This window comes from Aedes aegypti, chromosome 3 (assembly GCF_002204515.2).
Source record: "Aedes aegypti strain LVP_AGWG chromosome 3, AaegL5.0 Primary Assembly, whole genome shotgun sequence".
In the NCBI taxonomy this organism is placed as follows: domain Eukaryota; kingdom Metazoa; phylum Arthropoda; class Insecta; order Diptera; family Culicidae; genus Aedes; species Aedes aegypti.
The window spans coordinates 337,239,858-337,259,436 of NC_035109.1; the positions used below are offsets into that span (position 1 = coordinate 337,239,858).

Consider the following 19,579-nt stretch of genomic DNA (forward strand, 5'->3'; position numbering starts at 1 on the left):
CTCGAACAGCTTCTATGGTTCCGAAAATTTTCTCCTCCTGCAACTTGACCAGATTGGGATAGTCATACAGGCAAAAACTTAAATGGAGAAAAAATATTAAAAATTACAGATCACAAAAGTGTCTTTTTATGTGCAATATGGGTAACAAAGAGGTAGCTAATACAAAAACTAGGTGTAATGTTACAGTAACGAACATGTTTGGATCTCTTTTTTGTCATTTTCTCCATCTCTCCGTTTGCTACGATAAGGCGTTGTTAAAAATCACGCTGGATTTAATCCCAGGTCTCCTGTCAATTGACGCCGTTGCGGCGATCAGCTGCTCCGAAACGTCTCGTAAAATGGCTCACGGAGATGTGAAACAACTTAAAATCAAGATAAAAAGTACTCAAAATGAAGTCCTTACCTAAAGCCCCAAGCACAATGTGAGCGGCAGCGCGGTACAACGGCAAAACGGCAAGCCCATCTTGATCTACACTCTACTTGTCAAGTGAATGTTGGAAAGGATTTAGTCAACATTGGATTGAAAAGTAAAGTGTAGGTCAAGAAGGGCATGCCGTTTTGCCGTTGTACCGCGTTGCCGTTCACATTGTGCTTGGGGCCTAACACTGCAGATTTAAATACAATTTAATTCTGTTTTTTAAATGCATTTAACTCAAACTCGTAGTACAACCAAAACTACCTAATTTTGAGTTATTTCATAGTTGGAAGGAACACGATTGTTTTGTTTTGCTTCCTATTCTGAGAAAGTATCCAAAATTAAGTACTGATCCAGTACTTAGTTTTGGATGAAAATTTTATGTGTTGTCATGGATCGAATGCAAGTGGGATTCGTGGTAAGTAATTTAGTTTGCTTTTTCCATTCAATTTTGCGGTATTTAATGTTAATTAATTTTCAAGGCATCGTCAAACTCAAGCTGGCCCAGCAATATATCCAATTTTTTGGAATTCACAGTCGAGAACAAACAGGTAAGTTTTCAATAATAATTTGTGAACGCATCGAGTTTTTAAAGCTCTATATTTCTATACTTTACAGCACGAGGATATCGACATTCAAGGTTGAGAGGCTAATCGCAGTTTATCACAGCGGAAACGTTCGGACACGGAAGATACCAGTCGAGGGCAGATTTGGACAACAGAGACAAAAACAGTGAAATAACAATAGTGAAAAATATATCTCCTGTGTGATTTTGTGTTTGATTGAATAAAGCATAATTTGTTTCATTTGGTACAATTAATGGTATTAATTGACTTATATGTAGTACATATTTGAACATTTGGAAAAAAATCAGCTTCAGCACAACACTTTGTATTGAGTACTTTTCATCCAATATCGACTAATCGCTAAATAGTTAAAATCACTAAAATCGAAGAATAAGTGGAATGAGACAATATTAAGTACTTTGCCAACAACTCAATTTTGAATCATTCCACTTAGCTGTCAAGATGAGTGAAAAAGACTTGATTTTGAGTTGTTTCACATCTCTGTGCTTATAGCCGAAATTCAATAATTGAATGGGGGAATTATTCCCCCATCGATTTTCCCACCCATTCCCACCATTCATCTAAACCTTGAATCACATCAAACGCACGAACGCACCACCCTGTTATGCTTTGTTTACCACCCACTTTTGCTTCCACATCGTTTTGACAGTTATCGCCACCCGCTCATCGCGGCGCAGAGTTGTTTTCATTTTTCTTCGTTTCTCTGTTTTGCTCCCATCCATCATATCAGACAGCACGCCCTTTCCACCTCTTTGGTTATCGATCGGGAGATTTCGCAATCAGCTGGTGGAGCGCGAAGGTGCTGCTCTTGTGAAACAAAGGTGGAAAAGTTCCGCGAATCGAAAAGTGTGTTAAAAACTTGCATCCTCATCGTGTTTGGTAGAAAATGTGGTGCTAATCACTGCGAAGAATTAGCTGTTTTGTGAGCAACTTTCGAAGTAGATTGCCGACAAGATGTCTCGCTGTGTGTTGAGCCCTCTGAGACTTTATCGGACCGGATCTGGTTTGCAGCATTTTCTGCCAAGCTTCGCCAGGGCTTGCCTATTTTCGTCGCAAGGAGCTGCTGGAGACGGGAAAGGTAACAGCGGTGGTGGCAAAGGTTTCGTCCGGAATACGACCATTCTGGTGCAGCAAGGTTGTGACATCCAGGAACTTCCGGTGGTGGTCCGGAAGATTGCCGAGGACGAGTTTGCTGCTTTCATATCGAACAAGATCATTGATAGTCAGCCTCCACCAGGGGCAGTAGCTGCTAATGGTGAATCGAATGGCGCAGTTGGACTCGATGCCAATGCAAACGATGGCAATCAAGATGAAATCAAAAAGACCATTGAAGAGTGTCTCACAGCGCAGGGAGTCTGTCTGGTGGTGGAAGCGCTGAGCGAGAAAGAATTCACTCCGGATGTGGCGGTGCGAGCGGTGGAAAAGATTTTGAAAATCGAGAATCTGTTGGAATTGAAGCACCTGGAGAACAGGGAGGAGTTCGAGAAGATCGTCAGCTGTATCGTTTATCGCGGGGACAATCAAACGGTGCTGGAGGTTCTGGATGGGCTACGAAATTACATGGAGCTGACCAAAACGATCGACATGCTGGGGAACGAGCTGGTCTATCGGTGCTCTGAAACCAAGTTGACAATTGAGCAATGCTGCGAGGCCATCGAAAGTCTGACCCAATGTCGTCGATACGACATGGTGGAGAAGTTCTGGAGTGGACTCGCAGATCAGGAGAAGCAGATCGATGATAAGAACATTCATAAGGTTTTTGCTATTCTGCCATACCTGAAAGTAAGCCGAAGGGCTGTTCTGAACGTATTAGAGCGGAGAATTCCCTCCGTCTGGTGGCAAATGTCCCCCAACACTACGATCGATGTCCTTCAATCGCTGGAAACGTGCAAACTATCCCCATTTAGGATAACCCAAACCTTGGCGCGATGGTTGAATACAAACATTCACGCCGTGAGCGAAGACCAGCTGGAAGCGGTGTTGGAATCTTTTACGAATCTAGGCTACTCCGAGAATCAAATCGAGCGGGCCATCGAACGATACGTGAAGAACAAGGGCGTCAAAATTGTCTCGCAAAGTTTGATTGTGACCATTTTGAAACATTGTCAGGTGAGTGTTACGCAGTACAAGGCTAGTAGTAGGTCTCTTTTTATAGACTTATGGGTTTATTCTACGACTGGCGTGAGGTGACAATTGTCGGTCTCGTATAGCGAGGTGACAATTCTCGACTCGAGTGAAGTGACTCGCCGGGTAAATCAAATGGAGAGTCACTTCACTCGAGTCGAGAATTGTCACCTCGCTATACGAGACCGACAATTGTCACCTCACGCCAGTCGTAGAATAAATCCGTTAGTCACTATTTGATTGCAGGTCTCTAAAAAGTGACTATTTTCAATAGCAGGTCTTAATTAATCATTGTCTTCAACTAAAATCGTTTCCCTTTATTTCAGGCTTTCCGTCTGAGAAACTCGCACATTCTGAATGGTTGCAGCGAGTTTTTCATAGCCCATCATGAAAATCTTGATCCCGGTTATCTACGTGCAATTTTCTGCCCTTTCGGTTATCTTGACTATCAGCCCGTCAACAGTAACAAGTTTTGGGAAACACTCGACATGTATCTGGATCTCAATTTCACCAAAATACACCCCATGGAAATCATCGACATCATGTTTAGCTACGTTAGCCTCGAGCGTTATCCGCTAATGTTCGTGAACCGGATTTTTAATCCCTATTTCCTGGATGTGTTGCATGCTCGGACCCGCCCGGAGCGACTCAACCGGGTTAGAAGCCTGATCAAAGTTTTCGACACAAGCCTCACACTGGAATGTCCGGATTATGATGGTCCACTTCTGCCACGTGACCACTCCGCCAAAACCTTGTTCCACGACGGGCGTATCAAAAGAATCGTCAACTACATCACCCCGGAGTTGCAGAAACTTGCCGGCGGACCAGATTGTATGACCAAATTCACCATATTGCAGCACCTGCCGGTTCACGAGCTATACCTAGTCGATGCCATCTTCCACCCGTGCGGAATGGGAAACATTTTCTCCCTCAACACGATGAAGGAGCGTAACATCAACGTCGCAGTGCTAGTAATGCTCCCGGAGTTCTTCAACAGCACCGGAGAACATCTGATCGGATCGCAAGCGATGCGGATTCGACACCTGCGGCGCTTAGGATTGCGTGTGGTGACCTTACGATTTGATACGTTGTACAAACTGAAGGTACATCCGGCCGAGCTGGAGAAGTACCTGGTCGAGCGAATGAAGCAAGCGTTGGATGCACTGCCGACACCAAAGAGGACGACGGGTCCTGATCCTGAAGAGAGTGAATAATTTTGCTGAGCGAAATCAGAAGACTGGTTTGATACTTAGAGCAGTGAAGTTCATACACAAATGATTGTGATACTTACTTAAGTATGTAACAAGCTTACAATAGCTAGCACAAGATTACTTGACCCATTATTAAAAGCATGGATACATTTTTTCAGTTTACAAATGTAAGCAACGTAAATTTTACCTGTAATGGCACGTTTTAAATTATCAAAATAAATATATTGCGGAATGGTTAAACCTCTCCCGTAAAGACCTAACCAACATGATGTTAAATTACATTTAATATCTTTCGAAAAAAAAAAACTCAAAATTCCTCACACTCAGTTTAAGTTGTAGAAGTAGTAATTGTAGAAATGTCTTTCATTCTGAACAAATCTATGCAGTCAGTGGCATACCAGCATTAGGCGTGGTCCACAAATCACGTAACACATTAGGGCAGAGGTTCCTCAACATTTTTGAAATTGTGGTCCCTTTCAATTACTACAAACATCCGATTGACATCTGGAAATAAATTTGTTATCAAAATCAAAATATGGTGCAAACAGAATTTACTGACATATGTAGGTACATTAGACTGATGCAAATTTTGGAGTTTTTGCTCCCCTATGCTTAAACGATGTCAATTATGATGAAAATGATCCTCCCAAAGTTTGAAATTTGGTTGTGCAAACGCTATTTGAAGTTTATATGGAAATTACTATGGAAAAGGCAAACCTTTTGTGTTCAGTCCTCTAACTGATCGACATAATAATCTATGGAAAAGTAAACACACTCATCTCATGTGAAAACTTCCCAGCTACAACTTTGCCGAAGACCACTTTTCGATGGGACGTAAGGATAATTTGTTATTTTTGATAACAAAGTCTAAATCATGTTTAGATGATCATTCACTTAGTTTCAGAGCAACACTGCTTTTTTGCTGTAGAACATAGTAGCCTGGATTACTTTGATCTATTCTTCCCGCCAGGAGCCCCACTGTTGCCTGCCAAACAGTTGGTGAAGCATGCTACATGTAAACCAACTTTATGATGATGAATAACAATTTATCCTGAGGTCCAATCAAAAAGTGGTCTTCGGCAAAGTTGTAGCTGGGAGAATTTCACATTAGAAGAATTTGTTCATTTTTCCATAAAATATTATGATGAAGAGATAGAGGGCTGAACACAAAAGATTGGCGTTTTCCATAGTAATCTCTATATAAACTTCAAATGGCGTGTGCACAGTCAAATTTCTTCCGAATCATTTCAAACTTTGGGAGGATGCTAATTACCATAAATAAAATCGTTTAAGCATAGGGCAGCAAACATTTCAAAATTTGCATCACTCTAAGGTACATCTATGTTACTATCATTTTGCACTGTTCTTCCCAAAAATTCAACAAGGCTATCACAAAGAATCCAATGTTTTTATCACAGATCCAAAGAAGATCTATCAAGGATCCTTTATGAAGAATCAGAGAAGACATTCCAAAGTCATGGAATGCATCAATAGATATTCTTGATAGATACAAATCACTGAACATGTAAGAAATCTGCCATATCCTGTGTTCAAAGTCCGCATATATCACTCTCATAAGGGAAAGGTGAGATTCCAGCTAATTTGCGTCAGCATTTTGTCACAGACTTTTCAAAAATTCATTAGATACTCCCTAGAAAATAACATCAAAAGGTTTTCCGACTTTTATTCAAAGATTTTCTCACGATATGTCATATCCTTTTTTTTTCTCAAATTCCGAACACACTCATTTTCTGAATATGAGTCAAAACGGTACATTTAGAAATCCTGATTATAACTTAGAGAGTATTCCGCCGGTGATTTGTAAAGTGGTGAAAAAGTAAATAATTTTGAATTTCTTGAATTCTACAAATAGTTCGCAAAGGAACTCCCTACGATTTTTCAGAGGATCTCGCCAGGATTGGCACAGATCTCTGGCGCGATCTGTCTAGAACAGGCCTGCTCAATCTTTTTGAACCAAGGGCCAAATAGCAGAAACAATTTTGTTTGGCGGACCATGTTTTTAAATTGTCAAATATTCGCATGAAACATGACAAAACGAAGTGAGTCCTTTTTTTTGGAGATCGAAAAACAGAACATCCTGCTGAGTTTAGTAAGATTCACACGATTTCGAATGCAAGCTTGCCAAGGACATTTTTAACGATCTGCCTTATTTTCGGGCCATGTGAGAATATTGTCCAGGATTTCATTTTTCATTTATTCCTGCATATGATATTTTAATGATCATGACCAGGAATGTGTGAAAACGCCGATCAAGCATTTGCGAATATCTTTTAGAATTCTGTCCACGATTGTACAAGAACTGTTCCTAGAACCGTTTCAGAATCTCGCTCAATATGCATTTCAAAATACTATTTTGAAATGTTTGAGAATGCTGTCTCAAATTTCAAAACAAATCTGCTCATACTTCTATTATAAATTAACCTAAGCTTCTTTCATTTTAGAAAATTTCGTATCCTATCCAATTATAAAATTCTTTCATAATCCTGACCATGTTACCTTTCTTTACCGCAAGCTTTGTTCAACAATTTAACTGTCAAATGGAAGTTCTAAAAAAGTGCTTGAACAAATAATAATAATTATTAAAAAATTATAATTGTTGCAAATAATTATTCAAAGTTATTATAAAATTTTCTGATTGAAAATCAATAGTTAGTTCATCGTTTTCCAATAGTTTGAACCAAGATTTAGATTCATCAATCTATGCAGTCCGTGGGTGCGAGGTGAGGTAAGCTGCGAGGGAGGTGGAAGAAATGTCTGGAAGTACGTTGTATGTGATTGTGGAAAATAAAACTTCAAAGTGTTTTTGACTATTTTGATTTTGAATTCTGGAATACAAAGTTGCTTAACCCTCTAATACCCAATTTTTATTTTCGATTTAAGTATTATTTTTCGTTATCTAAAATCGTTCTAAACACGTTTTGGGCATTTACTTAATTTTATTCGCCAATTTTAAAAATTTTGGTTTTTTGATTTTTGTAATTTTTATTTTCGAACATCCCTAGCTTTTTTCATTTTTTCTTGAAGCCTTTTCTAGTTGTTGATTTTTGGCAATAATATAAATTTTAATTGTTACGGTATTTTGAAAAATATTAAATTTTTAATTTTTTTTCGGAGCGTATTTTATTTTCCGTGTAACTAACGGAAACACAGGTTTGAAATGATTTTAATACCACCAGGCTCTTCGTTTGTGATAGGTTAATCGTAGAAAAATATAAGAGGTACGATTTTTTATATTACACGTTAAATGAAGCCCAGGCATTTGTAGGTTATATAAGAATGCAATTTATCAAACAATTTCTAAAAATACAAAAAAGTTTCAAAAGTCATAAAAAACTTTTCTTATATGCGTGTTATGAGTCAAGGTATAAGCCAAAAATAAAATCATTTTGATTTCCGAGCTACGAAAAAATACACAAAATTCCAAATTGTACCCCGTCTAAAGGCGGGGTTGGGTATTAGAGGATTAAAGAAGTTGTTGCAATAATAAGTGCTTTTAATCAATCAAACTCTTCAGACATGTGAATGGTTGTGAAACCATGTCTCATCCAAAACAATCACGCCAGCTGTCATCTAGTATTTCAACATGACGGATTTAGTGTTTCAACACACTGGACTACCTCCCTTTTATATACCTTGTTTTGAACCTTAGGTTACTTATTTCGATGTTAAATAAGACCAATGAGCATATAAATTCGTTAACGTAATGTAAGTAACCCGATGCTGTTTTTCCATAGAAAATGTCCAAGTTTAGAGTTTTATATCTCAGCTTCTGCTTGTCCAAATCGGCTGAAATTTGGATGATGAACTTCAAACATGAGCACTTTGTATAAAAACAGCATTTTACTAGCTTTTGTCACTGACTGTATTTGACCGATCTTCTCCATACACATAAAGCTCGCTTAGCCTCCCTTTAGAAAGAATACAAGGATTGCCCTTAAATTTTCACAGTAGCAAATTAATAAATTTGAGATTGTAATTTAAGATGAAGATACATCGAAGCCAAACCTCGAATTTTTAAAAGCTCAGATCTCAAGAACCAGACAACCGTTCGCGCTGGAAAGTTGATTGATTGGTCGGTCATCATCAGCGAGGGATCGATGAGTTAACCTTCGGGTTGTCATGCTGTTATAGGGGAACTGTGGGTAAAATGAACAGGTTTGTGTTTTACGGTAATTATGCTATAAATCTATGCAAAACATTGCACCATCCTAAATCCTCAGACTATTTCGACAAGTCTAGCGCGATCTAGAATTGTCAAAAGCTGGAAAAGTAAACAAAAACAAAGTACACCTCTCCGTTTTCTCATATGATGTAAATTTTCACTCGTGGAATTTAAGGTTTTTACGACTAAAACCATCAAAAATCTATTTAAATGCGTAGCACATCATATCTTTAAAGTATTTATGATAAGTAGACGGAAATTGAAAGTATTTTTATCTTCTACTTTCGTAGAACAAATGATTTGAAGATGTTGATTCTTTGGGGGTAAAATGAACCACTCGAGATGGGGATAATATGAAAACCATCGCAGGGTGAATACAACTGGATTTTATTTCAGATGCCGAGAGTTGGACAAAACATTTGCAACTTTTTTTTATTTTCCATACAAAATGATTAACTTTGGTAAGCTAGATCTCAGTTATTTATGGACCGATTCTAATGAAATTTTCACAGAACATCAGACATAACTTGAATTTCAACATATAATTTAGAATGATTTTTCCAATCACGAGTTTGAATGTAATAACGATTTAACTGAAGTGGAATTTTATACGAAAAATTCAAAACTATTTATCTCAAAATCTGATAGCCCTACTCAAAAACTGTTTTCAGCAAACTTGTTCATTTCGTCAAAATCTACTACTTTACTGAAGATACCCTCCTATTCATCCAATGTGTTTAGTTACGTCAATTACGAAAAATCGTGAAAATCACTTCAATCATGAAACTTTTGTTTTTTTTCAGAAATCTCAGGAGCCTGACCGCTTAGAAAGATAGTATCTTGGACAAAGTGAGGGCTTTCATTGTTTGAGCCAAGAAATAGGATATTTTGCCACTAGGTGTGTGTGAGCATGAAACTTTTACTTTTCGGATACTTCAGAATCCTGACTTTTTAAAAAGATGGCATTTTCGGCAAAGTTGTTCAGAAACTCAGGGGCTATCATTATTTAACCCAATCTTAATTATTAAACAATTAAACAAAGAAAGCATCTGAGCTTCTGAACAACTGCCGATGACGCCATACTTCTAAGTGATCAGGCTCCTGAGATATTTTCAAAACAAATGTTTTATGCTTACTAGCGCCGCCTGGTGGCAAAATTTTGAATCGACTAGCTTTAGGGGCCCAGATAGTCGTAGCGGTAAACGCGCAGCTATTCAGCAAGACCAAGCTGAGGGTCGTTGGTTCGAATCCCACCGGTCGAGGATCTTTTCAGGTTGGAAATTTTCTCGACTTCCCTGGGCATAGAGTATCTTCGTACCTGCCACACGATATACACATGCAAAAATGGTCATTGGCAAGCTCTCAGTTAATAACTGTGGAAGTGCTCATAAGAACACTAAGCTGAGAAGCAGGCTCTGTCCCAGTGGGGACGTAACGCCAGAAAGAAGAAGAAGAAGAAGCTCAAACAATCATAGTCCTTGAATTACCGAACAACTGCTGAAGATGCCATCTTTCTAAGCGGTCAGGCTCCTGGGATATTCGCAAAACCAAAGGTGTTGTACAGAATACAACGCGCGACTACTTGCGTTCCAAAAATTCGCGCGGCGACCGAAAAATTAAATTTTTGGCACAAACGGTTGTCTGGTTTTCTAGATTTGTGCTCTTAAAAATTCGAGGTTTGCCTTCAATGCATCTTAACTTTAAGATTTATTTGGTTTTATCATTATACCTGGTCATCATACTCTACATTTTTCCCGAGAGTTTTTTATTTCGGATGTGACTCCCTGCATAAATGCTATTACGGATTTATCCAATAAGTTTCCAAGAAATCATCAGATAATTCTTCATGCATTCACACAAATACTAATCCAGCTATCCTTTCTCGAATAATGTCGAGATTTACTTCTGTAATCATTGTAGCGACTCTGGCAAAACTTATTCCTGAGGGTTTACAGCGAATCTACTAAGAAACATTTCAGCAGTTAATCATGATACTCGTTCCTCAACAAATTTCTTCAGGGATATCTAAAATTTATGCAATATTTCAGGCATTCATTTCTTCTCATCTTCAGGATATTTTAAGGTGAAACAGTTTAGAATCAACTTCAAAGATTGCACTAAAACTTCAAAGGCACAAATCTCGCGAAGAGAGCATCCAACAACAGTGCACTTTTTATTTTGGCTTTGTGCACTAGCATAAAGCTTAAAATAAGAAGATCAGAAACGTTTGCCAACTATTTCTCCAGTTTAGCGCCTTTGAAATCGTGAGTAGGGGCACAAGTCGGCCATCTTTGGATTCCGAGATGTTTCACCTTAAAGGATTACTGCAGACAATACTCCACAAATTTTCAACGTTTTGTCAGAACCAGGGCCGTATTTATGGGGGGTCCAAGGAGGCCATCATTGATCATAATTTGCACTTCTGAGGGTTTTAAAGCAGCTCAAGCCTATCTTCTGGTAATTAAAACATAGTGGGCTTCGTGGCGTTTTGGTAAATGTTACCAAGCATTTACCCACATTGAGTCAAGGAGTGTGGGTTCGATTTCCGCTTCAGTCCAGAAAACTTTTTGTCAGGAACGTATTTCTGTGCCACGTTGCATGCTAGTCCGTTGTCTTGTGTGGTGCTTCCTTCGAAGGACAAATCGTCCACTGGAAGCATCAACGTGTCGATGTACTTTTAAAAAGATAAAACAAACTTATCCAGAACATTGAGCATAAAAGTTATAGTGAAATTACCAATGCGAATATCCTAGTAAGGACACAATCGTATATGATACGATAAAAGAGTACAAATATGGAGACGTACGTTTTTTACATGCAGTTTAATGACGCATGTACATATATCACCTCCACATACTCTTATTCACTATCCTATACGAGTTTATGTGCACTGGGATACTATAGCATCAAATCAAATCAAATATTTGAAACCAAAATGAAATGTCCAGTTTTGCTCTTATCATTGTGTGAGCTTTATCGACGATGCACCATCGAAAATGCGGAATAATTCAGAGGAGGTGGATTCGATTTTTCAACAAATCATTTTGTTGAAACTTCTTCCGGAGACTACTCCTATATTCGGCGTTGGGACAAACAAATGGCTTTGGTGAGTTCGTTCTGATTAAAATGCTTCTTTTATGCTTCAATTTGGGCAATTTCATTAGGGTTGGGTCAATTTATCTTCTCGTTTTAGAGAGCGATTAATGGCGCTTAAACCAAAGCTAATTAGCTAGGACATTAGGTGGAAACACCTGTGTCCCATCCCTGGAAAACAAGCGCGTATGGAGTGACATAAACTTTCTTAGCTACATCACTCCCAACGTTGATAAAAACACTTCATTCACACATGTCCCCAATTACAAAAGATACACTTATCTACGCATACACTAAATTTGAATTCGGTCGCATCACTCGCTTATTGTGAATCCAAGGCCATCACCCTTTCCTATATCCAACTCCTTGACATCTATGAGGGCGTCGGTGAGTCGCTGGCCTCTTTTTAAGTAGGTGTCATACCATCATCATCCTTTCCTTTCCTCGTAACGGAGAAGAAGGGCGTGGCCGGCAATGGAAATTGTCCAATAGCAATAGCAAAGCAATTGAAATAAGAGTAGTAAAGTAACTAACATGACAGCTTTCAGTATGCAATCTACGAAATACTCCGTTACCATGCAACGAAACGTAACGCAACGCAACTGGGATACTATAGCATCAAATCAGGTCCGTCCTACTCGGGCTCAGATTGGGTACCACTTCTAGTACTGCATTTGGTCCCTCATTGTTTTCTGGGAAAAATGCCCCCACAAGACTCTGGCCCCGGGGCCCCCACGGTTGTAAATCCGGCCCTGGCCTGAACAGAAATATATGTATGAACACCGCTAAGAAAAACTTAGAGAACTCCTGAGAAATATCGAAATCAATGGAGCAATTGTTGGAATAACTCCCTGTTAGAAGTAGCTTCGGGAGGAATCGCGGGACTAATCGAAGAAATGTCTATTAAAATTTCTGTAGTGAAATGAATCAATGAAAGAACTCCAGAAAGTATACCGAGAGAAATTTGTGAGACAATTCCTGGGAAAAATGGTTAAGAAGTTCCTGAGGAGATTATAGATAAATTTTGGTAAATAATCAGCGTAAAAACTAATAGAAAAAATCTTGTAACATTTACTGGAAAATTCCTTGAGATTTTCTTGAAGAAGAATTTCTGGTGGAATTTGTGGTAGGGGATGGTACACAAAATATGCCATGCTAAAAATACACTCTTTCCATTTCTACCCCCCCCCCCCCCCTCTTCCCCCACGCTTTCTGTATAAGTGAAAATTTTGTAAGGCTTGTCACGCTATCCATGACACCCTCCCCAGGAGAAATCGTTGTAGACGAATTCCCTAAAAATCCTAAAATGAGAGGAGAATTTCTTAGGGAGCTAAGCAGTAATTTAAAGAATACCTGTGAACACTTCTGAAGCATTTTTTGGGAACATTGGGTATTATTGGAGAATTTGAAGGATTTTTATGATTCTACCTGGAAAATACTGCAGCAATACCTGGAGATTGTCTGTAACAACTGCTGAGATAATACTAGGACGAATCCTTGTTGAAATTCCTAGAGACCTATCTCAAGTAGTATTTAGAAGAATTCAAGAAGAACTTGTGGAGTAATTCCTCTGAAGAAATCTCTGAGGCCTCCAGGATCTGCACCAGAATTACGAACAAGGATTTATCTAGGAATCTTTGCGGAAATTGAGATGGGAATCAGCCCAAGAATCAGGAATTCAGAAAATATATCAGCAAGCCGGAAAAGATTTCGCAAGGAATTTATCGAGCACCTCTTCAAATAATCCACTAATAAAAACTATGCAGATTTCTGTTAAAAACTTCATCGCCGTTTTGAGTGATTAATATAATAATGAAAAATCGGCGGTGGTTGGGCTTCAACGAGACACAAAGATACGTACCATTCAGCGATTACCGGAAACAGGATATCCGAGTCGACGACAAACCTGCAAAAGTACACAAAACGAATCAATCATGATCAGCCCATTCTTTTATTGCATTAGGTCCTACTTTTCGATTCCTTTGAAGTTGGCTGGCTTTGCCTCCAGTCCGCTATCCGCGTTGGGGCCACACTGTAAGAAAAGATAATACAGTCATCGAATTAGGTTCAGAGAATACAAATTGAATCGATAATCGAATCACAGTACATGCTTAAGCTAATCACAGGGTATTGATTGGATGATTGCTATCATTGTGACACGGAGAAGGCTCTTCCCCAAACGAAGGTCATCAGGGTCTTTAATGGACGATTAGGGCCACTTAAAAGTATTTATGGTGTACCTGTTCTCGCTGGTCGGAGTCGTTGTCGAAGTCAATTATCTTTATTTGACTCCAACTCTGACACGTGCGATGCCCATTGATTGACGATCTAAGGTCCCTTGTTTGTATCTATTAACTCTGTTCATTGGTCGTGGCATATTCGTACTCAGAGCGTCGCCATCTGTACTACTTATCTCATCTAGAAGGCAATTTATATGACGCTTGAATAGGTAAAAGATATGTACCACTAGTTCGTTTCAAACCGATATCACATGTACTACTCATTCCAAGTGGATAAGCCGCTAGTGAGTATTGCATTGCCGATCCAGAGAAGACGAACGGAACGCTTTAGTACCTAATGTGAATCACTAAAATCAAATTATCAAATACTCAGAAGGTTACATACTTAAAACATTCATGAGCCTAAAGGGTCAGCAATTAATAAAATTAAAAAAAAACAATCTCTGTTACTCAATACCAGGTTTTACAATGCGCTAAAAATTGACCGAAGAAAGTGTGTGGCGCTATCTTTTATTCCGATTCAGATAATCACGTTCTGGAATCTGCTCTTCAAAAGGCGTATATCAAACTTTATGACTTTTCATTTACCTTTTACTATAGTTTGTTAGCGTGTGAAAAAGTCTAGAAAAAAGGGTCAATTTGATTTGTTTATGAAAAGTTTAAGGATCATCTTTTTTAGAAAACTCGTCTTGCCGATCCACACCTACTTTTTTTTTAATTTCTTTATTAGTATCATTCCAAACATTACATTCATTTCTTATATCTAGGTGTTCTGTGTTATTAGACAACATTATCATCCTAATTTTGTAAAACAAATTTAAGATTTTATTAACATTTTGTTAACAACATATTACATTTCATTTGCCGTAGCAGTTCAGATTTTTACAGGTGAGTTGATTTCACCTGCTTAAAAGAGAAAAAAAACGCTTTGAATATACTTAACCTAACTTAACCTAAACATATAACGCATTAATCGTGAATTGTAACGATTTTTGCCTGAAATTATTTATTATTTTATTTGACATTTGTTCCAATGTTTCAACATTGGATATTCTATGTAACTCATTGGTACTATACCAGGGAGGAAGCCTCAGAATCATTTTCAAAATTTTATTTTGAATTCTCTGCAGAGCTTTCTTCCTGGTATTACAACAGCTAGTCCATATTGGTACAGCATACAACATGGCTGGCCTGAAAATTTGTTTGAATATCAAAAGCTTGTTTTTAAGACAAAGTTTTGATTTTCCATTAATAAGGGGATAGAGACATTTTACATATTTGTTACATTTGGCTTGAATGCCCTCAATGTGATTTTTGAAAGTGAAATTCTTATCTAGCATGAGCCCTAGATACTTAACTTCATCTGACCAATTTATTGGAACCCCTCTCATCGTGACAACATGTCTACTTGAAGGTTTCAAATAAAGAGCTTTTGGTTTATGTGGGAATATTATGAGTTGAGTTTTGGAAGCATTAGGAGAAATCTTCCATTTTTGCAAGTATGAAGAAAAAATATCCAAACTTTTTTTGCAATCGACTACAGATGACACGCAGGCTTCGTCCTTTGGCGGAGAGGCCTGTGTCATCCGCAAACAAAGATTTTTGACATCCCTGAGGTAACTCAGGTAAGTCAGATGTGAAAATAGTGTACGGTATTGTATTGGTACGAAAATGCTGCCTTGAGGAACACCAGCTCTTACAGGAAGTCTTTCAGATCTGGAGTTCTGATAATTAACCTGAAGTGTACGATTTGACAGATAACTTTGAATTATTCTAACAATGTATGTTGGAAAATTAAAGTTTTTTAATTTTATAATCAAACTTTCATGCCAGACACTGTCGAATGCTTTTTCTATGTCTAGAAGAGCAAGACCAGTAGAATAGCCTTCAGATTTGTTGGAACGGATCAAATTTGTTACACGTAAAAGTTGATGAGTGGTCGAATGTCCGTGGCGGAATCCGAACTGTTCATTGGCAAAAATTGAATTTTCGTTGATGTGGGCCATCATTCTGTTCAAAATAACCTTTTCAAAAAGTTTACTGATGGAGGAAAGCAAACTGATTGCACGATAGCTAGAAGCTTCTGCAGGATTTTTGTCTGGTTTTAAAATTGGAACAACCTTAGCATTTTTACATTTGTCAGGAAAATATGCTAATTGAAAACATTTGTTAAATATATCAATTGAAAATGATAAGCTACTTTCTGAAAGTTTCTTGATGAGGATGTAGAAAATTCCATCATCGCCAGGAGCTTTCATATTTTTGAATTTTTAATAATAGTTCTCACTTCTTCCAAATCAGTCTCCCAGGCATTTTCGAAAACGTTCTCTTGATTGAGAATATTTTCGAACTCCTGAGTAACTTCATCTTCAATTGGACTAGTAAGTCCTAAATTAAAATTGTGCGCACTTTCAAACTGCATGGCAAGTTTTTGAGCTTTTTCGCAATTAGTTAGTAATAATTTGTTTTCCTCTTTCAATGCCGGTATTGGCTTCTGAGGTTTTTTCAAGATTTTAGATAATTTCCAAAAGGGCTTAGAGCCGGGGTCCAATTGAGAAATTTTATTTTCAAAATTTTTGTTTCTTAATTGAGCAAAACGTTTCTTGATTTCTTTCTGCAAATCCTGCCATATAATTTTCATAGCAGGATCGCGAGTGCGTTGAAATTGCCTTCTCCTCACGTTTTTAAGACGGATCAAGAGTTTAAGATCATCGTCTATAATCACGGATTCAAATTTTACTTCACATTTTGGAATTGCAATGCTCCGGGCTTCAACAATGGAATTTGTTAAAGTTTCAAGAGCATTGTCAATATCAAGTTTAGTTTCTAAAGAAATGTTAACATCAAGATTAGAGTCAACATACGTTTTATATATATTCCAGTCGGCTCGTAAATAATTGAAAGTGGAGCTGATAGGATTGAGAATCGCTTCTTGGGATATTTGAAATGTAACAGGGACATGATCAGAATCAAAATCAGCATGAGTAACTAATTGGCTACAAAGATGACTAGAGTCGGTTAAGACCAAATCAATCGTAGATGGATTTCTAGAAGAGGACAAACATGTAGGGCTATCAGGGTATTGAATCCACACCCTACTAATTTGTATCAAATCGGGTTATACGTAGGTCAAAATAGCCGTAGCGGTAAACGGGGTCGCCGGTCGAGGATCTTTTCGTAAAGGAAATGTTCTCGACTTTTCCGGGCATAGAGTATCTTCTCGATCTCCTACAAAAATGTTCAATTTGCAAAGAAAGCTCTCAGTTAATAACTGTGGAGGTGTTCATCAGAATAATACGCTACGAAGCAGGCTCTGTTCCAATTTGGACATAACGCTAGAAAGAAGAAGAAGAAGATGTAAACCTTCCTTGAGTTTCCAGATAACCTACTGAGCAATTGTTGTTGATTGAAACACTGTAGTTAGACATCTAATAACAGAAGCTACAAATCGACACTCATGTCTGGTTACGCTATAGTGGCACAACTTGATAGAGCTATGATTCACACTGGAAATTTGCAGATATTAACGCATCGTTAGTCCAGAGATAACATCAGCCAGACGGTAATTATTTCTGCCAAAGCACCCAGCTAATGAGTCCGGTTAGTAGACCAACCCTAGCCATCATCCCGATGATCACACGTTTATCTGCCACATGGTTGATCGTTGTCATCCTTCAACTGCTCCAGAGGAACCTCAATATGTTAGCAGTGAATTTCGGGTTTACACTCCTGGTTGTACTAACCCTAACGTTGAGCGTCGTCAAAAGTAGTCCAACAAAGAATCCACTTGTTCGGAATGAGGTAAATTTGTTTAAATTTGAGGACATTTCAGTAGCATGATTGACTATCGATTCGTAGGGAAAGACCACCTACAAAATCCGTCTCACCAAAGCCATCTGCGTAGATCTTCCGTACGAAATAGCCTGGAATGTGACCTGCCGATTGAAGCTGTATCGAGATCAACCCTCCAGGATGCTGTTTCGCGTCGAGGTCGATCAGGTGGATCATATTTTTCTCACCTTCGCAATGTACTACAAGTACCATCTGACCTATCAACCGCTGCTGATGGAGACCACCTTCGACGTGTGCAGCTATCTGGAGAAGTTCAAGAACCGCGGCTATGCGAGTGTAGCTCCCTCGCTGGACCAAACGGCAATGTTCATTCTGAGTATCCTGGAGAAGAACAACCCGACGGCCATCCGCACGGGCTGCCCGTATAAGGTTGGTAGAACTTCCTATTGTGGGTCAAACGATTTAGTATGGTTTTCCAAACTTATTTCAGGGTGTCGTCGCGTTCGAAGATTTCAGAATTGATGAGTCCATGGCTCCGCAGTTTCTGCCTGCCGGAGAGTATCGACTGGATATGCGATACTTCAACGAAAAAAATCAAACAGTCATGCATTCGCAGGTATTTGGTTCGGTTCGAGCCATCGGCATTGTGGATTTGTCGATGGGATAAATGCTGTTCCGACGTGAAAGCATGCCAATGTTAATTATGCTACTACATGCCAGCAATAAATTAAACGTTATTTGCTCCAGTGCTTTGGATGGAGTTTGAATTCTAATTCCGAGGAAAGAAGTCTATACGACAACCCTGTTCCATCAGGAATCTGCAGAACACGTGCAGGGCTGGTAGCGACTTACTACCTTTAACATAAGAAATTTAGAGACCTTATGCTTAAAAAAAGAGACCAAACAAGAACAAAAACGAAATCGAACGGGAGCCAAAAAGAGAACACACAGGAACCAAGAAAACAGAAATGATCCAAACAGGAATCAGAATATAAAAGTTTAGTATCCAGCAATCCAGCCAGACATTTCTCTACGAACATTTTTTTTTGGGAATTACAAGTATTACTAACAAGTGCTGTTAAATGTCAAAATTTTGGAAAAATTAAAATGCTTATAGTATTCTCGCATGCGAAATATCGCATAAGCAAATATTGGCAATCGATAGTAATTCGGAAAAGGTCACCGGGAAAAACATTTTCCGATGACTTTTTCCACTAGGAGCGATGATATTAGCAATATTCAAATGTCAAAGTCACGTGAAATTCATGACATTTAACAGCCCTGATTACTACTCGTATTACTGCCTGAATTTTTTCAAGTTGTTTTTCCTGGAATTTCATCACTAACTACTTCAAATATTTGCCGTAAAAAAATCATTTACTGATTCTTTTAAGGCCTTCTTAAGGAGTTCCTCCTTGAAATTGGTTCAAGGTACTTTGAAGAATTCAACTTGAAATTTTTTTATAGATAACCCCAGCAATTACTCCAGATTTCTTAAAAATTCTTGTACAAGTTTCTCAAGAAAATCCTGAAGTTCATCCAGTGAGTCTTTAATTGATTCGCTATGATTTCACCTATGATTCCCGTTTGGGTCAGTGGTTCCGAACCGGTGGTCCACAGACGTGACGGCATCTCAGAGGGTTCGCGAAGTCATTATAACTAAAGGTAGTTTATCTTGATTTATGATTAATATGAGGAGTCTCTTGTCACGCCTGTCTTGCAAAGGATCAATGTTAGCAGTGTTCAGATTTTTTACATTTCGAAATTCTTGAAATTTTATTAAGTTGGTACTTTTTTTCTACATAATTACGTATAAATAAAATACTTGACAAAGTCATCCTGTCATTGAGAGAATACAAGCATAGTTTTTCTCATCAGCTGCATTGTTTCCAACGTAAACTTGAAAACTAAATTTCGTTCCTCGAAGTATCCAA

The 19,579-nt window shown here is 38.4% G+C and overlaps 3 protein-coding genes across 5 annotated transcripts in view; 2 read left to right on the forward strand and 1 right to left on the reverse strand.

Moving 5' to 3' along the window:
• Positions 1 to 19,579, reverse strand: part of LOC5571208 (xaa-Pro dipeptidase) — a 365,701-nt gene that overhangs the window by 6,914 nt on the left and 339,208 nt on the right. For all 3 annotated transcript variants that reach the window (XM_001659532.2, XM_021852482.1, XM_021852481.1), the window contains 2 exons: positions 13,584 to 13,645; positions 13,475 to 13,519 (listed from right to left, as the gene is read on the reverse strand). In XM_001659532.2, coding sequence (XP_001659582.2) covers positions 13,475 to 13,519; positions 13,584 to 13,645 — 107 coding nt within the window. The remainder of the gene's footprint in view (positions 1 to 13,474; positions 13,520 to 13,583; positions 13,646 to 19,579) is intronic.
• LOC5571205 (FAST kinase domain-containing protein 3, mitochondrial) lies at positions 1,650 to 4,597 on the forward strand. The gene is made up of 2 exons (XM_001659535.2): positions 1,650 to 3,111; positions 3,453 to 4,597. The coding sequence occupies exons 1-2, from the start codon at positions 1,957 to 1,959 to the stop codon at positions 4,338 to 4,340; spliced, it is 2,043 nt and encodes a 680-aa protein (XP_001659585.2). The 5' UTR covers positions 1,650 to 1,956; the 3' UTR covers positions 4,341 to 4,597.
• LOC5571206 lies at positions 17,276 to 18,588 on the forward strand. The gene is made up of 3 exons (XM_001659534.2): positions 17,276 to 17,654; positions 17,712 to 18,074; positions 18,136 to 18,588. Exons 1-3 carry the CDS (start codon positions 17,445 to 17,447, stop codon positions 18,310 to 18,312), a joined length of 750 nt encoding a protein of 249 aa, XP_001659584.2. The 5' UTR covers positions 17,276 to 17,444; the 3' UTR covers positions 18,313 to 18,588.